The sequence below is a fragment of the Scyliorhinus torazame genome, chromosome 14 (genome assembly GCF_047496885.1).
Source record: "Scyliorhinus torazame isolate Kashiwa2021f chromosome 14, sScyTor2.1, whole genome shotgun sequence".
NCBI classification, from domain to species: Eukaryota; Metazoa; Chordata; class Chondrichthyes; order Carcharhiniformes; family Scyliorhinidae; genus Scyliorhinus; species Scyliorhinus torazame.
Genome location: NC_092720.1, coordinates 60,818,653 through 60,843,194, shown reverse-complemented (window position 1 = coordinate 60,843,194; position 24,542 = coordinate 60,818,653). Strand labels below are relative to the sequence as shown.

Here is a 24,542-nt window from a genome sequence, read left to right as displayed (position 1 = left end):
CTCGCCCATTTCCTCTGGCTCCACACATAGATTCCCTTGCCTATCCTTCAGTGGGCCAACCCTTTCCCTGGCTACCCTCTTGCTTTTTATGTAAGTGTAAAAAGCCTTGGGATTTTCCTTAACCCTATTTGCCAATGACTTTTCATGACCCCTTCTAGCCCTCCTGACTCCCTGCTTAAGTTCCTTCCTACTTTCCTTATATGCCACACAGGCTTCGTCTGTTCCCAGCCTTTTAGCCCTGACAAATGCCTCCTTTTTCTTTTTGACGAGGCCTACAATATCATTCGTCATCCAAGGTTCCCGAAAATTGCCGTATTTGTCTTTCTTCCTCACAGGAACATGCCTGTCCTGTATTCCTATCAACTGACACTTGAAAGCCTCCCACATGTCAGATGTTGATTTGCCCTCAAACATCCGCCCCCAATCTATGCTCTTCAGTTCCCGCCTAATATTGTTATAATTAGCCTTCCCCCAATTTAGCACATTCATCCTCGGACCACTCTTATCCTTGTCCACCAGTACTTTAAAACTTACTGAATTGTGGTCACTGTTACCGAAATGCTCCCCTACTGAAACATCTACCACCTGGCCGGGCTCATTCCCCAATACCAGGTCCAGTACCGCCTCTTCCCTAGTTGGACTGTTTACATATTGTTTTAAGAAGCCCTCCTGGATGCTCCTTACAAACTCTGCCCCGTCTAAGCCCCTGGCACTAAGTGAGTCCCAGTCAATATTGGGGAAGTTGAAGTCTCCCATCACCACAACCCTGTTGTTTTTACTCTTTTCCAAAATCTGTCTACCTATCTGCTCCTCTATCTCCCGCTGGCTGTTGGGAGGCCTGTAGTATACCCCCAACATTGTGACTGCACCCTTCTTATTCCTGATCTCTACCCATATAGCCTCACTGCCCTCTGAGGTGTCCTCTCGCTGTATAGCTGTGATACTCTCCTGAACAAGTAGCGCAACTCCGCCTCCCCTTTTACATCCCCCTCTATCCCGCCTGAAACATCTAAATCCTGGAACGTTTAGCTGCCAATCCTGCCCTTCCCTCAACCAGGTCTCTGTAATGGCAACAACATCATAGTTCCAAGTAGTAATCCAAGCTCTAAGTTCATCTGCCTTACCCGTAATGCTCCTTGCATTAAAACATATGCACTTCAGGCCACCAGACCCGCTGTGTTCAGCAACTTCTCCCCGTCTGCTCTGCCTCAGAGCCACACTGTCCATATTCCCTAGTTCTCCCTCAACGCTCTCACCTTCTGACCTATTGCTCCCGTGCCCACCCCCCTGCCATACTAGTTTAAACCCTCCCGTGTGACACTAGCAAATCTCGCGGCCAGGATATTTATGCCTCTCCGGTTTAGATGCAACCCGTCCATCTTATACAGGTCACACCTGCCCCGGAAGAGCTCCCAGTGGTCCAGATAACCGAAACCCTCCCTCCTACACCAGCTGTTTAGCCACGTGTTTGTCTGCTCTATCTTCCTATTTCTAGCCTCACTGGCACGTGGCACAGGGAGTAATCCCGAGATTACAACCCTCGAGGTCCTGTCTTTTAACTTTCTGCCTAGCTCCCTGAACTCCTGCTGCAGGACCTCATGCCTCTTCCTGCCTATGTCGTTAGTACCAATATGTACAACGACCTCTACCTGTTTGCCCTCCCCCTTCAGGATTCCCTCTACCCGTTCGGAGACATCCTGGACCCTGGCACCAGGGAGGCAACATACCATCCTGGAGTCTCTTTCACGTCCACAGAAGCGCCTATCTGTTCCCCTGACTATAGAGTCCCCTATAACTATTACTCTTTTGCGCTTTGACCCTCCCTTCTGAACATCAGAGCCAGCCGTGGTGCCACTGCTCTGGCTGCTGCTGTTTTCCCCTGATAGGCTATCCCCCCCGACAGTATCCAAAGGGGTATATCTGTTCGAGAGGGGGACAACCACAGGGGAAATACAAGCTGCGATCTCGCCAACACGCCAGCCGAGAAACACCCACCAAAGGCTCCCAAACTGAACTTCTGTTGACTTGCGGCCTAAGAGTCATTTGGGCTCATTTGGTGAAGGTGTTTCCGTCGGCTTTTTGGGTGAGACCCAAACACGTACTCACTCACACTTAGAGCCCGATTTAACTAAAAAAAAGTATGTTCTGGATGGGATTAGCAGGGTCCTTCCCGGAACGACTTCAGTATCTAACGGCACTTTGGCTTTTTTTCGAGTCATGGCAGGACTTGCTCCACGGAGGTTGCACTCAGACACATTTCCTGCACTGATGCAGGAAAGATCGGGACACCATTTTTAAATGCCGTCCCAATCTTCCGAACCATAAATGCGACTCCCAGACTGCCTCCCCCAACTCACCTATAAGGAGGAGGTGTTGGGCATCTTAAAAATCATTAAAGTAGATAAGTCCCCAGGGCCTAATGGGATCTACCCCAGAATACTAAGGGAGGCAATGGAGGAATTGCTGAGGCCTTGAAGTAATCTTTGTATCCCCATTGGCTACAGGTGAAGTTCCAGAGGACTGGAGAATAGCCAATGTTGTTCCATTGTTTACGAAGTGCAGCAGAGATAATTCAAGAAATTATAGGCCGGTGAACCTTATGTCAGTGGTAGGGAAACTATTGGAAAAGATTCTTAGAGGTAGAATTTGCTCACATTTGGAAACAAATGGATTTATTAGTGATGGACAGCGTGGTTTTCTGAAGGGGAGGTCGTGCCTCACTAATTTGATCGAGTTTTTCGAGGAAGTGACAAAGATGATAGATGAGGGAAAGGCAGTAGATGTTGTATACGTGGACTTCAGTAAAGCCTTTGACAAGGTATCGCTTGGTAGACTGGTACAAAAGGTGAAGTCACATGGGATCAGAGGACAGCTGGCAAGTTGGATACAGAACTGGCTTGGGCACAGAAGACAGAGGGTAGCAGTAGAAGGGTGCTTTTCTGAATGGAAGGCTGTGACTAGCAGCGTTCCACAGGAATCAGTTCTGGGGTCGTTGTTGTTTGTGGTGTATATAAATGATTTAGAATAAAATGTAGCTGGTCTGATTAGTAAGTTCGCAGGCGACACAAAAATTGGTGGACTTGCGGATAGTGAAGAAGATTGTCAGAGGATACAACAGGATATAAACCGGTTGGAGTCTTGGGTGGAGAAATGGCAGATGGAGTTTAATCTGGACAAGTATGAGGTTATGCACTTTGGAAGGTCCAATACATGGAGGAATTACACAATAAATGGTCGAACTCTTGCGCGTATTGACAGGCAGAGAGATCTGGGCACGCATGTCCACCGATCACTGAAAGTGGCAACGCATGTGGATAAGGTGGTCAAGAAGGCATACAGCATGCTGGCCTTCATCGTTCAGGCATTGAATATAAAAATTGGAAAGTCATGTTGCAGCTGTACAGGACCTTAGTTAGGCCTCATTTGGAATATTGTGTACAATTTTGGTCGCCACACTACCAGAAGGATGTGGATGCTTTGGAGAGGGTACAGAAGTGGTTTACTAGGATGTTGCCTAGTGTGGAGGGCATTAGCTATGAGGAGAGGTTAGATAAACTCGGTCTGTTCTCACTGGAACGACAGAGGTTGAGAGCCGACCTGATCGAGATCTACAAGATTATGAGTGTCAAGGACAGAGTGGATAGTCAGATGCTCTTTCCTAGGGTAGAAGATGGAGTTTCATTCATGTCGCATTACATTCATCCCCCACCATCTGGCCTGCGAAATTCTACTAACTGTCCTGGCTTGATACAATTCACACCTCTTTAACCTGGGGTTACCCATCGCTGGATCTGTAAAGATTTAATCACCTGCTAATGGTCGCATTCCAAGCATTGTTTGGCATCTTTGAATTTGTCTATATATGTATTTCTGGAACATACCTCTTCATTCACCTGAGGAAGGAGCAGCGCTCCGAAAGCTAGTGACATCGAAACAAACCTGTTGGACTTTAACCTTGTGTAGTAAGACTTCGTACTAGGGTAGAAGAGTCAAGTACTAGGGGACATAGGTTTAGAGTGCATGGGGGAAAGTTTAGAGCAGATGTGCGAGGCAAGCTTTTTACACAGAGGGTGGTAAATATATGGAACGCGCTGCCTGGGGAGGTGGTGAGAGCGGGTACAATAGTGGCATTTAAGGGACATCTAGACAAATATATGAATAGGGTGGGAATGGAAGGATACGGACTCTAAGTGCAGACGGTTTTAGTTTAGGCAGGTACCATGGTCAGCGCAGGCTTGGAGGGCTGCAGGACCTGTTCCTGTGCTGTATTGTTCTTTGTGTTTTGTTCACATGAGCAGGAAACTCCCAGGCTCAATCCCTGGCATGGGAAAAAGGCCAGCTTGGCAGCCTGGCAGTGCCACCCTGGCACCACCCCATCTGGCCTGGTAGTGCTACCTGATTTACCATGGCAGTGCCAAGCTGGCACCCAGGTGGCACTGCCAAGGTGCCACAGTGGCATTGCCAGGGTGCCAGGCTGGCAGTGCCAAGGTCCCTGGGTGGCACCAGCAGTGTGAGGGTGCCACCCTGCCCATGGAGGGACACCTTGGGGCCTCTAATTGCCTGGGAGGCCCCTCCAAGTGCCACTCTGGCTGCACCCCCTTTGTGGGGACCAGTGCAAAACGACACCCGACTGGGCTCTCCTCAGCAAGGCCAATAGATGTTGGGTAGCCGTTCGATCCAGCGGTGAGTTTTTAAACTCACTTAACGGTGTGCGAGACTGGGTCCCGCCCATTGTAGGCGAGATTCGGATCGCAACATCTCAGGAGAACTGGTTAGATCTAGCGAGGCGTTCCGACATTGGGAATCCCGCAAGATGCCTCTCCCGGGATCTACCGGCTGTGTCCCGTCCAGGATCCGGCAGGACGTGGCCAGTAAATCGCGCCCGTAGTCATTTTTGGGGGGTTTGGGGAGTCTCTTACCAGTCAAGCCCACACTTCTAAATTCTTTCTGCAGTGCAAACTAACGCGCCGACCAGTCTGGTCCCTCAGAGGTTTGGGGGGGGGGGGGGGGGGGGGGCGTTTTGAAAGGGTGGCCTGATCTCAAAGTGAGCTTTAGGGTCCCCCATACTCACAGACATCATGACTCCCCATAGACATAGCGATTACCCCCCACCCCTCACCGCACACCCTGCTATGGGGGCATTGAGGGCCTCGCCATCTTTAGGTCTTCCCCTTTTAGTTCCCCCCTCCCCTCTTTAGCCCCCCCTTTCAGGACACCCTCCTTCATTTCCCCAATCTTCATGACGTCTCCTCCAGGGAGGCTCCTCCGAGTGCCACTCTGGCTGTTCCTTGTTTGTGGCGATCAGTGCAAAATGTCTCCTCATATTCCCCCCTTCCAGCCCCTCACCCTTCATATTCCCCTTCACCACCCCTTTCACGGGAATGGCCACCTCAGGCCCTGACAGTTTGGCAGTGCCAACCTGACACTGCCAAGATGCCTGGGTGCCCTGATGCCAGGAGGCAAAGCATTGCCCTGCACTGTCCCCGACTATCCGGAAGCCTCCAATCGCATCGGAGACGTTGGAGTGGCCACCATGCTTGGTCTCAGTTTGTGCAGACACGTACTAATCAATGCTCGAGTGAGGACTCACTGTCGCGGCTGGTGACTCTGGGAGCCGGATGAATGTGGCCTCAACCCGGCTGTGTATATTTGAATGAGCCATTACTATCATTACTATCATTGGGGGCAGCACGGTAGCATTGTGGATAGCACAATTGTTTCACAGCTCCAGGATCCCAGTTTCGATTCCGGCTCGGGTTACTGTCTGTGCGGAGTCTGCACATCCTCCCCGTGTGTGCGTGGGTTTCCTCCGGGTGCTCCGGTTTCCTCCCACAGTCCAAAGATGTGCAGGTTAGGTGGATTGGCCATGATAAATTGCCCTTACTGTCCAAAATTGCCCTTAGTGTTGGGTGGGGTTACTGGGTTATGGGGATCGGGTGGCGGTGTTGACCTTGGGTAGGGTGCTCTTTCCAAGAGCCGGTGCAGTCTCAATGGGCCGAATGGCCTCCTTCTGCACTGTAAATTCTATGTTAATCATCCTATGTTAATCATTACCTGGATCACGGCTGCGAGGGCGTGATCCAGTTTGTTCTGGGTGCCACAGATCAGGTGTAGTTCTGAGCCTGGCGCAAGGCCTGTTTTTGGCCTCTCGTGATACTCCCACCCAACAGGATCAGCGCCGGGGGCAACACGGTAGGAAAACCAGGCCCATTATCTTTACGTCCACCTGAGAGGGCAGACAGTGTCTTGGTCTCATCCAGAAGATGCTAGCTGACCTCCTCATTACTGCACTGGAATATTAGCCTAGATTAGGAGCAGGACATTCCAATCGGAATATCCTGCCTGAGAAATGTTCTATTAAATAATCCTCCACTCTCGTGCAGCCATACAAGTAACCTCCATACACCGTCAGCAGCTTTCATATTTTACAGTAATATTTTACAAAACGAAATTTTTGAAGGCCTCAGATATGCAACTTGATGTGATTGAGCAAACCATAGCAAGATTTTCACACATATTGTTAAATGTGCAATAGATAGGAAATTGCATAACAGGTGTATATTAATATCATGTTTTCTATTACTGCTGTTACTAATTTGGAATAACTTACTGGGATATTTGTGAATTCCTATACTTTTGATTCTTAATCTTGTGTTAGTAAAGTACTAAAAATCAGTTATCATGCTTTTGCTTCCTGACATGAATAATGTAAAAGTTGTTGAAAATATTTTGTAACTTTGTGTGACGTTATGCCAGAAGGCTAATAATAGATCCAATAAAGACATTTCTCTTTGCTGGTTATAAGAATTATCAGTCCTGTGACAAAATTAGGAGCCTTACATTTTAAGGACGGAATTCAACGAAAACATTTCTTTTGTTAAAAATAAATTTACTATACCCAAATAATTTTTTCCAATTAAGGGGCAATTTAGCGCGGCCAATCCACCTACCCTGCACATCTTTGAATTGTGGGGGCAAAATTCACGCAAACACGGGGAGAATGTGCAAACTCCACACGGACAGTGACCCAGAGCGGGTCACTCGGGGTTCCCGCCCATGGCCTGGCGGGGAGGAAAGAAGATGGGTGGCTCAGTGCCCGCGGGTCCGCCATGCCACCCCTGGGAATTGTGTGTTCCCATTCCAGGGGTAACCCCAGCCCTCGCCCCACCGTAAATTCTACTGACCGCAGAGGCCTCTGACCGGGCGGCTGAAGGCCATTGCTAATAGGGAACTGGCAATCATAGTTAAGTGAGCAGTGCACAGCTCCCTGGTGGATTCCCATGGGTAGGCGTGCAATGTAGCAAGAGTGATTTATTGCCTAGCATCCCAATCAGAAGTTGATGCATGAACACTGTGGCAGAACACTGCGGAGGCAACACCACGGATGCAGCAGCCAACATATGAACACCCGGGAGCTGGGCCCCTGTGCCAGGGACACCCTCTCTAATCCTTACAGATATTACTCAGAATGGATGATATCTTGGACCCTGCAGAGGCAGCCCTCATGGTGCTGCTGGCAGGCCGTGGGGCCAGACGCTGGAGAAGGCGGAGGGTCAGCAGCGTCGATACAGGCTCCAGATGGCGGCACATATGCAGGGGCCCGCCCCACACCCTGAGGACCTGGCCACTCATCAGGCCAGGGAGGGCACAGAGGAGGAGGCCGGCAACAACCCAGGATGTATTGGCGTCGCTGGTCCTTCGAGCAAATGACGGGTCCTGCAGGAGACTCCGCCTCAACAAGAAGACAGTGCGGTGCCTGTGCCATGTCCTTGTGGACTTGGCACCACGTGGAGGAGGAGGATACCCACTCCCGCTGTCCGTCAAGGTCTCCCAGCCCTGAACATCTGCGCCTCAGGGTCATCCCAGGGCTCAAGCAGGGACTTGTGCGGCACCTCACAAGCTACAGTCCGCAAGATCACAGATGCCCTGTTTGCCCTGGCAGCAAACTGTATAAACTTGATGAAGGAGCAATGCTCCGAAAGCTAGTGATTTGAAACAAACCTGTTGGACTTTAACCTGGTGTTGTAAGACTTCTTACTGTGCTCACCCCAGTCCAACGCCGGCATCTCCACATGATATATAAACTTTGACATGGACCAGACCTAACAGGATGCCCGGGCAGCAGGATTCTCCAATATCACCGTGATGCCCCAGGTCCAGGGGGTAATAGATGGCACGTATGTCGCCTTGTGCTCACCGGGCCATCTGCGAGTGCCCTCAATCAACAGGAAGTGTTTCCACATCCCTGAACATCCAGCTCGTGTGCGACCACTACATAAAGATCATGCACGTGTGTGCACGCTTCCCGGGAGTGTGCATGACAGCTACATCCTGGGGCAGTCCGACATTCCCCACCTCTTCGAGGAGCACCCCAGGATAGGCGGCTGGCTCTTAGGGGATATGGGGTACCCGCTGAGGAACTGGCTAATGACACCAGGTTGAGAAGGTACCGGACCAGGAGGGGCTGGAAGACGATCCCCAGGAGGACCCATAGGATCAGCCGGTGGCTGAAGGACAGATGGCAGTGTGGTGAACCACTGTAATAGGAGATGTAAGGTAGGACCTGCACTACAGGTTCGCCGGTAGCTCCTGCCGTCTGGCTCCGCCCACGGAGAACTGTATAAATATGCATGACCTCCAGTGCCCTGCCATTTCGCCAGCTGCTGCAGGAGGCCACACATCTGACTGTAATAAAGCCACAGTTGTACCCAACTTTAGTCTTTGTGCAATTGATTGCGCATCAATTTATTACAGTCAGATTTTCCACAGAATGGATATCCAAATTAAGCCCGATTGCCTGCAGCTGGATCCGCACTCGCCCGACGCCAGGAAAGACTTTACTCACTGGCGAGCATGTTTCGTGGCCTGCATCAACGCTGTGGACCCCGCGCCAACGAAGGCTCAGAAGATAAACGTCCCGTACTCCAGACTGAGCTCCAGCGTGTTCCCGTTGATCCAAGATGCCACGACTTACACAAAAGCAATGGAACTCCTCAAAGAACACTACAAGCAGAAGGCAAACTCGCTCTTCGCCAGGCATGTACTTGCCACCCGCTCGCAACTACCTGGTGAGTCCATCGAAGACTTCTGGAAGGCACTTATCCCACTCGTACGGGACTGTGACTGTCAGGCCGTCACGGCCGCCGAACACGCGAATCTCCTCATGCGCGATGCCTTCGTGACGGGGATTGCGTCGGACCGCATCCGAGAACGATTGCTGGAAGGGGCCACACTCGAACTGGCGGAGACAAAAACCTTGGCGCTCTCCATGACGGGCGCATCCCATAACGTACAATCGTACCTCTCCCACTGCGCTGCCTACCCTTCTACCCCTTCCTACCCCTCCTGGACCCCGCGGACGACCTCCTCAGCCGGGGCCCTGTCTTCGCAATACGCCTGCACCGCATGCCGATCCGCGCACCCCGGGGGTCCCCGCTGCTACTTCTGCGGTCAGCAGCAGCACCCCTGCCAACACTGCCCGGCCCGCACTGCAGTTTGTAAAGCCTGCAGTAAAAAGGGCCACTTCGCGGCTGTGTGCCAGGCCTGCGCAGTCGCTGCGATCGCACCCGCTATCGCTCCCTCCCCCACGCCAGACACACAATGGGAGCCGCCATCTTCTCCTCCCGGGTCCATGTGCAACCAATGGGCGCCACCATCTTGTCCCCCTTCGGCCCGTGCGCCCCATGGCCGCTGCCATCTTGTCCCGACCCCGCAATGTGCGCACCATGGGCACCGCCATCTTGTCCCGACCCCGCAATGAACGCACCATGGGCGCCGCCATCGTGTTCCTCACAGGGTCCCCGGACACCCCGACATCGGAACCGCACACGCTCGCCACCTGAAGCATCCGCAGCTTGCTTCGATGACGCTGGACCAATCTCGCCCGCACAACCTGGCCACCGCGTCAACGACGGTTAAAATCAACGGCCATGCGACCTCATGCCTGCTGGACTCCGGGAGCACTGAAAGCTTTGTTCACCCAGATATGGTAAGGCACTCCTCCCTCGCGGTCCACCCTGCCAATCAAAGGATCTCGCTAGCCTCCGGATCCCACTCCGTCCCAATCCGAGGCTTTTGTACAGTCACCCTCACGGTCCAGGGCATAGAATTTAGTAACTTCCGCCTCTATGTCCTTCCTAATCTCTGCGCTGCACTCCTGTTGGGCCTGGAATTCCAGTGCAATCTCCAGAGCCTCACCCTCAAATTCGGCGGGCCCTTACCCCCCCTTACCGTTTGCGGCCTCGCGACCCTCAAGGTCGATCCCCCCTCCCTTTTTGCCAATCTAACTGCGCATTGCAAGCCTGTTGCCAATAGGAACAGACAGTACAGCACCCAGGACAAGACCTTCATCAGGTCCGAAGTCCAGCGGCTGCTTGAGGAGGGTATTATTGAGGCCAGCAACAGCCCCTGGAGAGCCCAAGTGGTAGTGGTTGAAACTGGGGAGAAACACAGGATGGTCGTGGACTACAGCCAGACCATCAATCGGTACACGCAGCTCGACGCGTACCCCCTCCCACACATATCTGATATGGTCAATCAGATTGCGCAGTACCGGGTCTTCTCAACAATTGACCTGAAATCCGCCTACCACCAGCTCCCCATCCGGAGGTCGGACCGGCCATACACTGCCTTCGAGGCGGATGGTCGCCTCTACCACTTCCTTCGGGTCCCTTTCGGTGTCACAAATGGGATCTCGGTCTTCCAAAGAGCGATGGACCGAATGGTCGACCAATACGGTTTGCGGGCCACCTTTCCGTACTTAGATAATGTCACCATCTGCGGCCATGACCAGCAGGATCACGATGCCAACCTCGATACATTCCTCCGCACTGCCACTCTTCTCAACCTGACCTACAACAAAGAGAAGTGTGTGTTCAGCACGACCCGGTTAGCCATTCTCGGCTATATAGTCCAAAACGGACTTCTCGTGCCCGACCCCGACCGCATGCGCCCCCTCATGGAGCTTCCCCTCCCCCACTCCCCCAAGGCCCTCAAACGCTACCTGGGGTTCTTTTCCTACTACGCTCAGTGGGTCCCAAACTATGCGGACAAGGCCCGCCCACCCATCCAGTCCACCCAATTCCCCCTCGCGGCCGAGGTACAACACGCTTTCGCCCGCATCAGAGCAGATATCGCCAAGGCCGGGATGCCGCAGTGGACGAGTCACTGCCTTTCCAAGTAGAAAGCGACGCTTCAGACATCGCCCTTGCCGCCACCCTAAACCAGGCAGGCAGACCCGTGGCAACCTTTCCCCGCACCCTTCATGCCTCTGAAATTCGACACTCATCCGTCGAAAAGGAGGCCCAAGCTATCGTTGAAGCTTGCGGCATTGGAGGCATTACCTGGCTGGTAAGAGATTCACTCTCCTTACGGACCAACGGTCGGTAGCCTTCATGTTCAATAACACACAGCGGGGCAAGATCAAAAATGATAAAATCTTGCGGTGGAGAATCGAGCTCGCCACCTATAATTACGAGATCTTGTATCGCCCCGGTAAACTCAACGAGCCCCCAGACGCCCTCTCCCGAGGTACATGTGCCAGCGCACAAGTGGACCAACTCCGGGCCATACACAACAGCTTTTGTCACCCAGGGGTCACTCGATTGTGCCATCTGGTCAAAGCTCGCAATCTGCCCTACTCCATCGAGGAAGTAAGGACAGTCACCAGGGACTGCCAGGTCTGTGCGGAGTGCAAGCCTCACTTCTACCAGCCAGACCATGCGCGCCTGGTGAAGGCTTCCCGCCCCTTTGAACGCCTCAGCGTGGATTTCAAAGGGCCCCTCCCCTCCACCGACCGTAACACGTACATTCTCAGTGTGGTCGATGAGTACTCCAGATTCCCCTTCGCCATCCCATGCCCCGATACGACGTCTGCCACCGTCATCAAGGCCCTCAGCACCATCTTTGCTCTGTTCGGTTTCCCCGCCTACATCCACAGTGACAGGGGATCCTCATTCATGAGCGATGAGCTGCGTCAGTTCCTGCTCAGCAGCGGTATAGCCTCCAGCAGGACGACCAGCTACAACCCCGGGGGAACGGGCAAGTAGAACGGGAGAATGGGACGGTTTGGAGGGCCGTCCAGATGGCCCTACGGTCCAGGAACCTCCCAGCCTCTCGCTGGCAGGAAGTCCTCCCTGACGCTCTACACTCCATCCGGTCACTATTGTGCACCGCCACTAATAACACACCCCATGAACGTGTCTTTACCTTCCCCAGGAAGTCCACATCCGGGGTGTCGCTCCCGACTTGGCTCCCTGCTCCAGGACCGGTCCTTCTCCGTAGGCACGTCCGACTCCACAAGGCAAACCCCTTGGTGGACAGGGTTCACCTGCTCCACGCCAACCCTCAATATGCCTACTTTGAGTTCCCCGACGGCTGCCAAGATACTGTCTCACTCAGGGACCTGGCACCTTCAGGTTCCACCCCAACACACCCCCACCAATGCGCCCACCCCCACCTCCCACCGCGCCGCCAATATTGACCCCACCAGAGCACCCCCCCCTTTTCCGCACAAGAGGACGAAGAGGACTTCTGCACGCTCCCGGAGCTCCCCGATGACTGGCCAGCATCAGCACCGCCACCACCGTCATCGGTGCCACCTCCACCACCGCCAGCACCGACTTCCCCGCTACCGTTACGCCGCTCCCAACGAAGCACCAAAGCACCGGACCGGCTGAACCTTTGACGGACACCGGACCGTCAACATGGACTTTTCTTTCCCTACCACTGTACATAATTGCACTAATTGGTATATAGTTTCACGTCACCCCCGCCAGACTCATTTTTAACAGGGGGTGAATGTGGTGAACCACTGTAATAGGAGATGTAAGGTAGGACCTGCACTACAGGTTCGCCGGTAGCTCCTGCCGGCTGGCTCCGCCCAGGGAGAACTGTATAAATATGCATGACCTCCAGTGCCCTGCCATTTCGCCAGCTGCAGCAGGAGGCCACGCATCTGACTGTAATAAAGCCACAGTTGTACCCAACTTTAGTCTTTGTGCAGTTGATCATGCATCAGGCAGCAGCGAGGGTCCGGCAAGTCCGGAGGGCCAGGGAACCCCTCATCGTTTCCCTCTTCACAAAGGATGTGGCCTCGTCCGTCATCAAACCCCCTCCCCTATTCCCTCCCTCCCCTCTTCCCACCCTCCCTACCACCATCCCTCAGCTTTTCCCCTCCCCTCCCTCCCTGGAGCTCCATGCCCATTGAGTCTGCACCGGCTCAAGCACCCTACCCAAGCCCACACCATCACTCTATCCCCGTAACCCCACCCAACCTTTTTTGGACACTGAGGTACAATTTATCATGGCCAATCCACCTAACCTACACATCTTTGGACTGTGGGAGGAAACCGGAGCACCCGGAGGAAACTCACGCAGACACGGGGAGAACGTGCAGACTCCGCACAGACAGTGATCCAAGCCCAGATTCGAACTTGGGACCCTGGATTTTTGAAGCAACTGTGCTAACCACTGTGCTACCGTGCTGCCCACGGTTGTAGTGCAACTTTTAGAAATTCTATACATATGTGGCCCCAACTGCCCCAATCCCCTAATGATGCCGCCCCACCTCCCACACCCCTCCTTCCCCCTCATCGCGTCCTCCCCCCCCCCCACCCCATGCCCTCTCAGTGATCTTCGACCTGCTCTACCGCTGAGCTGTGTCCCCATGATGCACATCAGAGGTGGAGGCAGCCTGCTGCCTACTGTGCCCAATGGCCTCCGATGCCCCTGGCAGGCATCCTCTCGGGGCCCTGGGGCCAGAAGGGCTTGGCCCACTTGCCAGCGGCAAATGTCCCGCTGTGCTACCCCGTTCCGGGTTCCGAGACTCGCCATTGTCAGGGGGGTGGAACTCAAGGGAGCTGGTGGTGGCCACTCTGTAGGGTGGCTCCGTGTTAGCACCCAGTGCCCCACCTCCCGGATGATGGCCATAGGGCTCTTGGGTTCACCTTGGGACGGGGGGACAGCTGGATTGAGCCCCAGCTGCCTCTCCATAACCTGGATCTGCTAGCCCTGGCGGCTCCCCAATGTCTGGAGCATGGTGTCAACGCCCTCAGTGATGCTCCTCAGTGACTGGGACATGCTCTGGAGCACCCCGACAAGGCCTACCTGAGACTGGGATATGCTCCGCAGCGACTCATCAAGGTCCACGTGGGACTGGGACACGAACCCCCAGCGACTCGGACATGCTGTCAAGGCACTCAGCCATGGCCAGCACCGACTGAACCATGCCTTGGGTACCTCCACTCATGCTGCCATCGTCATACACCAGGCTCTCCCCTGCGGTCATCAATCTAGCAGTGTTGGCCTCTATGCTATCTCCTGCACCCGTAGCCTTTTTGACATTTCCCTCTGAATATCTCGGCTGCACCCTAGCATCTGCATCAACTCCGGGTAAACCTGGTCCAGAGGCTCAGCATCGGACTGGGAACCAGCTGGGTCCTGGGATCCAGTATACCTCTGACAGTCTCGTCTGGGCATTCCGGCCTTCGCCTGATGTACATCAGCAGCTGTGTGGTGCTCACCAGGATGTGCCCCAGAAGCCTGTCCACTACTGTCTCTGTGCTGGTGGAGGGTGGAGGTGACAGCTGTGCCGTGAATACAGTGGTCTCCTTGGAACTCCCCTCCAAGGTGTTCTCATCGGAGCCGGGGGAGGGAACAATGTCAGATGGGACGGCACCGTCGGATGAGGATCGCATGGAAGAATGGACACATGGTCCGTGGGAGGGATAGTTCAGTTTGCACGGCATTAACAACTCACTTGTGACGGTAATCTAGGTGGGGCTAGTGGAAGCTCACCTCTGTGCCGTACGCCAACCTCTAGGTCGGTGATAGATCGGTCCTCAGGCCACACTGCGACCTCCAGGGCCCTTTCCTTGTAGAGGGATGAGGACTCTGATGTCGGCACCCCGCCACCCGCCAATGCCCTCTCCCGTTTGTTGTGTGTCAACCTCTCCTGTGAGGACTGAGAGAGGGCATCGTGAACCGCATGCTTCGTTCATCGCGGGGCGGAGGTGTGAGTATGGGGGGGATGGAAGTATGGGAGGCAATGGGGAATATGGGGGGGATGACGAGTATTGGGGGCTGGGGGGTAACTCACCCGTGCAGCCCAGTGGCAGCACAGGCTGCCATTCCTCCCAGGTGGCACTCCCCGAGCTGAGGGGGCTGCCACGTCCTCCCATGTGGCACTGGCTGCCCTGTGGCTGGCCCGTTGAGCCCCTCCGAGAAACAGGGCATCCCATCTGGTTTTGACCGCGTCCAACAATCTAGCCAGGTTGGCATCCCCGAATTGTGGGGCCGGTCTCCTCGGTTGCATGGCTCTCAGCTGTGTGGGGTTGACTGTGCAGGACCGGTTTAAGTGCTGCTCTCCTTTTTTAGCTGGGGGCTGGCAAGCGCTGTCCCAGTGAATCAGCCGGTGGGACAGTCATTTTCAGCGTGAGGGTCTCGTCAGGCCGGGCGTCGGAAAGCTCACGGCACTTCCTGCTTGAGCACTGAGAAACCTTTCCATGAAACCGCACCTTAAATGTCATTTTGGGTGCGCTTGGCAAGATGCTTCTCACCTGCTTTTTGGGTGGGATCCACACCACTATTCAATCACACTTTTCTGTGCATGGGGGGTTTCTCCCCCATCATGTCCACACTTAGAAATGTTTGCATCATTGGGGAGCCGAACCCGCCGCCACACCGGCTCCTCAGAGATCGGGCTGCCATTTTGAAAGTGTGCCCTGATCTCTAAGTGAGCTTGAGGATTCCCCTCCCCCGCTCACCCACTAGCAATGTCACCCACCCCCCCCCCCCCCCCCCCCCCCACCCCCAATACATATGGGCACTACGCTACACGCCCCAAGTGAGGACACCCCGCTATGGGAGTGCTGAGGGCCCCCCCCCCTTTTCAGGCCTCCCCACCTCCTTTTCGGGACTTCCCCCTTTTAGGACCCCCAACCTTTATGAAGCCCATTCATACCTGACCTTCACCTCTTCACCCTTCATAAACCCCTCAACCCTCTTTCAAGGGCATGGACCTCCTCAGGCTCTGATCTTTGGCAGTGTCACCCTGACACATGGTCACCCTGGCACTGCCGCCCCAGTACTCTGACAGTGCCCCAGTCTGGCAGTGCCACCCTGGCACCCCTGGCAGTGCCAAGGTGCCCAGAAGCCAGTGGGACAGCCAGGTAGCCACCCTGCCCTGTCCTCGACCACCTAAAATGCCTGGGAAATCCCCCAGGTCCACGTTTGTGAAGGCCAGTACTAAACAGCGCCTAGTCCAGACCGCGCTGGTGCGGCTGTTCGTCACCAGATGCTGGGAGAATCCGCGCAGGCAGATTTAAATGAGCCAAACGGCTCATTTAAATATGCTGATCTGTGTCCCACTCAGTGAGATTCAACAGCCTCATCACGCCACCAAGTTGGGCACATGAGGCAGTAAATCGCGCCCTAAATGTTGCGTGACTGAATTTGACAAGCTGACCTATTTATTCACAAATTACTAAATACAACAGAAAAAACAAGCGGCATCAACAATTTAAAGATTTATATTCATTAAAACTGGAGAAATGTTTAAGCACTTTCTCTGCAAGAGTAAACATCTGGTGGCGGTTTGTGGTACTGCCTCGTCATGGGCCCTGATTTTGCTGCAGAGGAGCATTTCAGCATTTGCTGCGAGTTAGAACTGCTCTTGCCGTTGAGATTTTTAATTTTTTGCATGGCAAGTTGTTGATGTTACACTAGAGAACACAACATTTACGCTTGTGAGTTGATTGATGTGATTCTGGCTGTACAAGGTTTAGTTAATACCTAAACATTTGAACAAAAACTAGAAACGTGGTAGATTGAAGAGCTGTACAAGTATGAAAATCATTTTCCTTATTACACACTGACCGATTGCTGTCAGATGCAATGGGAATAAATGATCCCTGAACACAAGCATATCCAAAGCAGCTCAGTGAGCTGAGGTGATTCCAGGCAAACAGGCCCGGTTGGTCTACTCTGAGTGCAACAGAGTTAGCACGGAAGCAGCATTCAGCATTCTAGGGGTCTCTCAGTCCGGAGAGACTGCAGGCTGGGTGGTGGGGAGAGACATCCCAAATCTGTGCAGTTGGCTTCTTCAAATGAACTAATAGAAGATATAGGCAGCTCTGTTCCAAAATTTTAATATCAGGAAGTTGAACACAAAGGGGGAAATATTTAACAAGGCCCTTTGTGGGTGTAATTATGCAGTAAATGTTATACTTCTTGCACATCTAAATGATTTGAACATCCAGCCAAACACAAAACGTGCCATTTACTAGCTGCACACTCAACGGGGGCCCAGGCGCTTGCAGATCAAGGTCAACACATAACTAGCCTAGAGCTCTTAAAGAGAAGCTACGTGCAACAGAAATGCACCAGTCTCTGCGAGGTTTGGCTTAAAGGTAAAGCTCAGTAAATGAAGCAATAGGTCAAAGAAAAGAGTCCCAAGTTTTCAGATGGGGTGCTGCAGGACTTAGTAAACAAGATGGAAAGGAGGAAAGATGCCGGATGGGATTCTCTAAAAATGGGGCTATGTCCCCCACGCCAGCGGGAAAACCGGTGCCGACGATTCTGGCGTCAACTGCCCCCGAAAGTGCGGAATTCTCACCTTTCTAGGGGGCTAGGTTGCCGCCGAAGTTGTCCCCACAGCTCCAGCCGGTGGGGAACGGCCCCCGCGAGTCCGCCCATGCGCAGAATGGCCGGCGTGATCTCGCGCATGTGCGGAACGGCCGGCGTATTTACGCACATGCATTCCCTTCGCCAGCCCCCGGGCAATATGGCGGAGCCCTACAGGTGCCCGGCGCGGAGTAAAGTAAGCCCCCACGGAACCAGCCCGCCCGCCGATCGATAGACCCCGATCGCGGGCCAGGCCATCGTGGGACCACCTCCCGGGGTTGGATCCCCCCCCCCCCAGGAAGGCCCCTGCACACTTACCTTCCAGGTCCCGCCGTGTGTGAGGTGAGTAATCCACGCCGGGGGGACTGGGCCAAACTCATCGGCAACTAGGCCCATCGGGGCCCGGAAAATCGCCAGGGGGGTGGGGCCGCTGTCAACGGCCGCCAACCGGCGTGGAGGCGATCCCGCCGGCACCCAAAAAACAACGCTGGTGAATAGGGAGGCTGGTGTCGGGGCACGATTCTCGCCCCCCCGGGATTCTCCGACCCGGCGCCGTGTCGGAGAATCCCGGCCGCCATGTTTCCCCAGAGGTCCTCAAGTAATATCTTGAGAAAGGAATGGGAACAGGTAGTCAGGAATCAGTTCCTGGAGTCCAGCCCTGAGGCTGCAATGTCTGCAAAAATTCAGTGACCTCTCACAAGTGGTCAAGACCCTTGAATGGCATCTCCTACCCATGGTGCCTCAAACCTCTCACGTTGTTAACTGAAGCACATTCCTGTTATTCACTCGTCAGCAATCAGGACAAATGCTGCACAGAAACTCTAACTCTGCCCTCATACACTCACAACCATTTCTCTTTGCTTCCACATACCGACAGTTATTCAACCATGGCAAGTATATCACCGAAAACATTGTAAAACACTCGTTGGCAATTCCTTTCTCTCTCTTGCAGGACAAGGTGCTTCATAACAGCAGGGAATAGCAAACAACTGACCAGAGACTAACAAACATGCCTTTCCAGGGCCCTCTGGAGACAGTGCGTTGCTCCATGGGGATGGCTGTGACATCACTGAGAACACTGAGGATGATGGTACTTTCCTGCCTCACACCCTTTCTCATATCCCACTTCACTCTCATCCTGCTATCTGACATGAAGGGCAAACAGCAGATGGTGTCACCATCAAACTCTTGCTTTCCACCCAACCCACTTCCTTCAAACTAACCTTCCCCTTCTGCATTTCTTCTTTCTGTCAATGACCTGCCCATTCTAGATGCTTCTGGTGAATGCTAGTATGGCTACACAGGCATTACACAGACTGGGCCAGCTCTAGTGGCACTTGGAAGACCAATTTCATGGCTGAAGAATCTTTAGCTAGGGAAAATTAACCGGAGCAATGGTACAAGTACAGATATATAAGGGACTAGGAGAGCAAATGCAACACATGGAACATCATGGTGACATTTTCACAGGCCTTTTCACTGAAAGCTATCAAAATAGGCAATTCCTCAAAGATGTGCAAAGGATGTGAAATGATTGCATTCCTATTGTCTGTATCTGAGTTCACATCCCAATTGAGGTAAGAAAATGTTGTAAGTCGCTGCACCATTCACTCTCTAAATTAAAGCTTGGAAATGCACAGTATTATTCTACTGATTAACTTATCATCCGAGTACAATCTGATCTAATTTGTATACCTACTTAACCACAGCTGAAATTAAGTGGCACGTGTAGATTTCTTCTGATTATTTCATTTATGTTTTAATACACCAAAAAGATTTATGGATGCTTTACCTTTTCACTTTCTTCATCTTGCCCAAAATAAAGTGTACGCTCTGGCAGTGTGAGTCCATCTTGGTCAATCTATAAAACACGGTAACAAACGAATTTCACTTTCACATCTATTAATCTAGAATGTCAAATATGGCTTTGTTCCAAAGGGAAAGATTCTTCTTTTTGTTTTAAGTGGATGTTTGAACAAAACCAATTAATATTAGCGAACATTCAAAAGATAAACAATGCTTTGGATCTTATATTGCTAACTCTGTGCTGGCAGGCATTATTAGTAAAAATCTTAAAATGCGCATCAATATAATTATGACTGGATTGTAAAAAGTGGGATTCTCAAATGCTGCAAAAATTGTGTCTTTTTTTCAGTTTTTCTCCCCACAGATTAAACAAAACATGACCCAGAATAAATGCAAGAACATTTAAAACTACACCTGATTTGCCTAGAAATCAGACTAGAACTAAAATCTATTATCGGTTGTATATCTTAACTGATCGCATTGTGGCACTATATCAAGTGGTAATTGGTCTGGTTGAGGGAATGCAGTATCTATTAACTATATTTATGTTTCAAGATAACAATATGTGATACAATACAGATATATTCAGATAACAAAAAGTAAATCAAATTAAGACTGAAAAATACCGGAGTATATTCTGCTCTTTAAAGAGAACATTTTTATTTGAAATGTTATTGGTTGTTAATCAAAATGGCAACCAGTGGGCGTTTTCCTTTTGTTAGATTCATGAAATAAGAATTTGAGTCTTTTAATGACAAGAAGCTGGTCAATCTCAATAGACCTATAATTATACTAGTTTCATATTTATCAAGTAGCTAATTAGCTGCTTAACTGGTCTCAATCCCAAACGTCATTAATCCACCATGTAGTGGCAGCCCCATGCAAAACTGAAGCACTTACAAATATTAGATTGAAATGTTTGGAGAGCTGGATTTAAAGTCCATGTTGTAAAAGGTGCAGGTAGATGATAGCATGGAGATGCTATCATCTGTGCACTGAAGAATGAATGATGTTTCATAATTGGCAGATGAATCACTTGCCTGGGTATGGAGGTGGATGCAATATATGGATTTAGATTTACATTGTTGTCGGAGAAACTTACTCCAATAAACACTGTACATTTGATACTTCTTTCTTCCTAAATGCCATTTTAAAATGTTGGAGCTTCCGTCATGTACAGAAATTAAAATGATATTTCATCAACTCTATGACATTATGGCAATGCTAGCGGGCAGAAATCTAGCAGATGGATTGTAATGTGGAAAAATGTGAGCTTATTTACTTTGGTAGGAAAAACAGCAATACAGAGTATTTCTTAAATGGTAAGAGGCTAAGAAATGCAACCTCAAAGGGACTTGCATGTTCTTGTTCATGAGTCACGGAAAGCTAACATGCATGTACAGCAAGCAATTAGGAAGGCCAATTGTATGTTGGCCTTCATTACAAGAAGATTTGGGGGTAGGAGTAAAGATGTCTTACTGTAATTATATAGAGCCTTGGTGAAACCACACCTGGAGTATTGGGTGTAATTTTGATTTCCTTACCTAACAAAAGATATACTTGCCAGACAGGGAGTGCAACAAAACCTAATTCCTGGGATGGAAGGATTGTTCTATGAGGAAAGATGGGCCTTTATTCTCTGGACTTTAGAAGAATTAGAGGTGATTTAATTCAAAACATACAAAATTCTTACAGGGTCGGCACAATAGATGTAGGAAGGATGTTTCCCGTGGTTGGGAGGGATCTAGAACCACGGGATACAGTCTCCGAATAAGAGACAGGTCATTTAGAATTGAGAGGAGGAGGAATTTCTTCACTCAGGGGATGGTGAATCTTTAGAATTCTCTGTCCCAGAGGGCTGAGAGGGTCAGTCGCTGAGTATGTTCAATAAGATCGATAGAATTATACATGTTAAAAACATCAACGCTCCCATGGTGAGAGTACGGACAAACAACACCAGCTCCCAGTACTTCTAGCTGTACAGGGGTACCAGGCAGGGATGCCCGTTGTCCCCGCTGCGGTTCGCCCTAGCGATCAAATCACTAGCGATCGCTCTCAGACAGCAAAGAACTGGAGGGGGATCTAAAGGGGAGGCAGAGAGCACAGAGTCTCGCTCGATGCGGATGACCTACTCCTCTACATCTCGGACCCACAAAGCAGCATGGACGGAATCATTACTCTCCTGAAAGAGTTTGGTGGCTTCTCGGGCTACAAACTCAACTTGAGCAAAAGCAAGATCTTCCCGGTGAACCCGCAAGGGGGAGGGGCAGCACTGGTGGGACTGCCATTTAAACAAGCCCGATACAAATCCCACCACCTGGGGCTCCAAATCGCTCATGACTGGACAGGGGTTCACGCGTGGAACCTCACCAGTCTGACAGAGGAAGTAAAAAAGGACCTGCAGAAATGGAACACACTCCCACTCTCCCTCGCGGGGAGAGTGCAGACGATCAAAATAACCGTGCTGCCTAGGTACCTCTTCTTACTTAGAAATAATCCTACAGAAAACAAAGTCCAGCGGGGGCTAGCCCTCCCAAACCTACAGTACTACCACTGGGCAGCGACAGCAGAAAGAGTAATGGGATGGATTAAGGAGCCAGAAGCCGAGTGGGTGCGCGTGGAGGAGGCCTCCTGCATGGGGACCTCGTGCCGGGTCCTCGCCACTGCGGCACTCCCATCCCCACCCAATAAACACTCCAGCATCCCAGTGGTGGTAGCCACCCTCCAGACCTGGAAGCAGCCACTGCAACAATTCGGCCTGACCAAAATGGCCAACAAAGTCCCCACCTGAGATAGCCATAGGTTTGCGCCATCACTTACGGACGCCACTGTTAAAAGGTGGAGACAGGGCAGGGGGGACACTGACAGTCAGGGACCTACACACGGACGGCAGGTTCACAACACTGGATGAACTGACCGAGATATTCAAGCTAGCTAAGAGTGACAAACAGATACCTGCAGCTTATAAACTTCCTGAGGAAGGAGACAAGGACGTACCCCGACCACCGCAACAGATGCTACTAGAAGAACTACTGGACGCAGACATTCTAGGTAGAGGAAACTGTAGCGACATGTACGAATGGCTGATAGAGGACCGACACTGTACTGGACATGTCGAGGAGGAAATGGGAGGAAGACTTGGGGCTCAAAATGGGGTGGGGACTCTGGAGAAAAGCACTACATAGGGTCAACTCCACCTCCACGTGTGCAAGACTCAACCTAACAGAACTAAAAGTGGTACATAGAGCCCACTTAACAAGAACCCAAATAAGTAGGTTCTTCTCGGAGGTGGAGGACAGATGTGAATGGTGCCAAGGCGGCCCGGCCAACCACGCCCACATGTTCTGGTCTTGCCCCAGACTTGCTGGGTACTGGACAGCCTTCTTCAAGGCAATGTTCAAAGTGGTGGGGATGAGGTGGAGCAATGCCCGAAAGTGGCAGTCTTCGGGGTATCAGATCAGCCAGATTTCTACATGGAGAGGAGGCAGATGCCCTTGCCTTTGCCTCCCTGATCATGTGCCGTCGAATCCTGCTCGGCTGGTGGTCAGCAACACCACCTAAAGCTGCAGATTGGCTGTACGACCTATCGGAATTTCTCCAAATGGAGAAAATCAAATTTTCCATCCGAGGGTTGGAAGATGGCTTCCGCAAAACATGGAGCCATTCACCTGACTGTTCTGGGACCTGTTTGTGGCTGACAAACAAACAAATAAACAAGTAGCCAAGAGCCAGGGGAAGGTAGCCAAGATGCGATAGAAGAGAGGGAAGGGAGGGAGGGAGGAAGGACGAGGGAAGGAGAACAACAGAGGGGAGCCAGAAGGGAGGAAAGAGAGGGAACACAAACTGGGGGGAGAGCACAGGAAACGACAACGACCACAACAAGCACAGCAAGCGAAAGAGAGAAAGAGGAAGAAGGAATGACAGCTGGCCGGAGCTGAGGCAAATGGAAAATGGCCAAAAACAAAAAAGAAAACCGACCAAGAGATGCAAGTGGCATCAGGGGCACCACCAGGTCCCCCTTCCACCTGCTTTTGTTTTATTGGTTTTGTGTATAAAAAAGAAAGAGAAGGGGGGACATTTTTCTTGCTTCTTTGTATACATGCTTCCTCTGGTTTTTTTTACTCCCTATGTTTTTGTTTTTATTTTTTTTAAATCTCTTTTTGGTTTCTCTGTATGTACATTTGCAAGTATACCATGTATAAAACCCAATAGAAACATTTTTTAAAAACATATTAAAAACATCACACAACACAGGAATGGTGCAGCAAGCGGGGCGGGATTCACCGTTTTGCCGGCACCCAGTGGTTTCCCGACGGCGTGGGGCTGCCCCACAATGGGAAATTCCATTGACCAGCCGGTGTAACGGAGAATCCTGCCGGCGGGTCGAGGCAAAAATGTGGCTCGGCGGTGCGGAGAATCCAGCCCCAGGTGTTGAACTAGAAGATCCGCCATTATCTTATTGAGTGACGGTGCGGCTTGAAGGGTTGAATGGCTCCTGCTCCTATTTCTTATGGTCTTATGTTAAACCTTGCACGTACCTCAGCAATCTTTTCATTGATATTCATAAAGTACATTATGGGTGCAATTCGCCAGCCATGTTGCGCTCAAGTGAGAGCACAACGCGGCCGGAGAATCCTGGAAGAGGCCTGCAGCGAGCCTCCCAACATCGTCCCCGCGTCGCAGGATTCACCAAAATCCCTTGAGACGTCAGAGTCGGAACTCCTCCCCAAATGGACGTGACCAAACATCGCTCCTGAAAGTAGGTCGTAAATCTACTTACAGTCTACCTGCCCGGGATCCACCGGCCTCTGTCGATACTCTAGCCTCCCAGGGAGGCTGCAGCCAGACGTTGATCAGTGCTGGTCCACGTTTGCGTGGACCAGGCGGACGGCACCTGGGGGGTCTCCCAGGCCTTCGGAGACTGCTGGGTGGTCAGGGTAAGCGCAGGGTGGCCCACTGGCCCTCCCCTTGGAACTTGGGCACTTTGGCATTGGCCATCTGGTAACTTGGCACTGCCACCCTGGAACTTTCAAGGTGCCCGGATGATACTGCCAAGCTGGGAGCACTGCCTGAGTGCCAGGGTGGCAGTGCAAGGGTGCTCGAATGCCAGGGTG

At 51.8% G+C, this 24,542-nt stretch overlaps 1 protein-coding gene across 3 annotated transcripts in view; it reads right to left on the bottom strand.

Annotated features, from left to right (window-relative positions):
• ecel1 (endothelin converting enzyme-like 1) overlaps positions 1-24,542 on the bottom strand; it is a 218,075-nt gene that overhangs the window by 161,751 nt on the left and 31,782 nt on the right. For all 3 annotated transcript variants that reach the window (XM_072474279.1, XM_072474277.1, XM_072474278.1), the window contains exon 2: positions 19,415-19,483. In XM_072474279.1, coding sequence (XP_072330380.1) covers positions 19,415-19,483 — 69 coding nt within the window. The remainder of the gene's footprint in view (positions 1-19,414; positions 19,484-24,542) is intronic.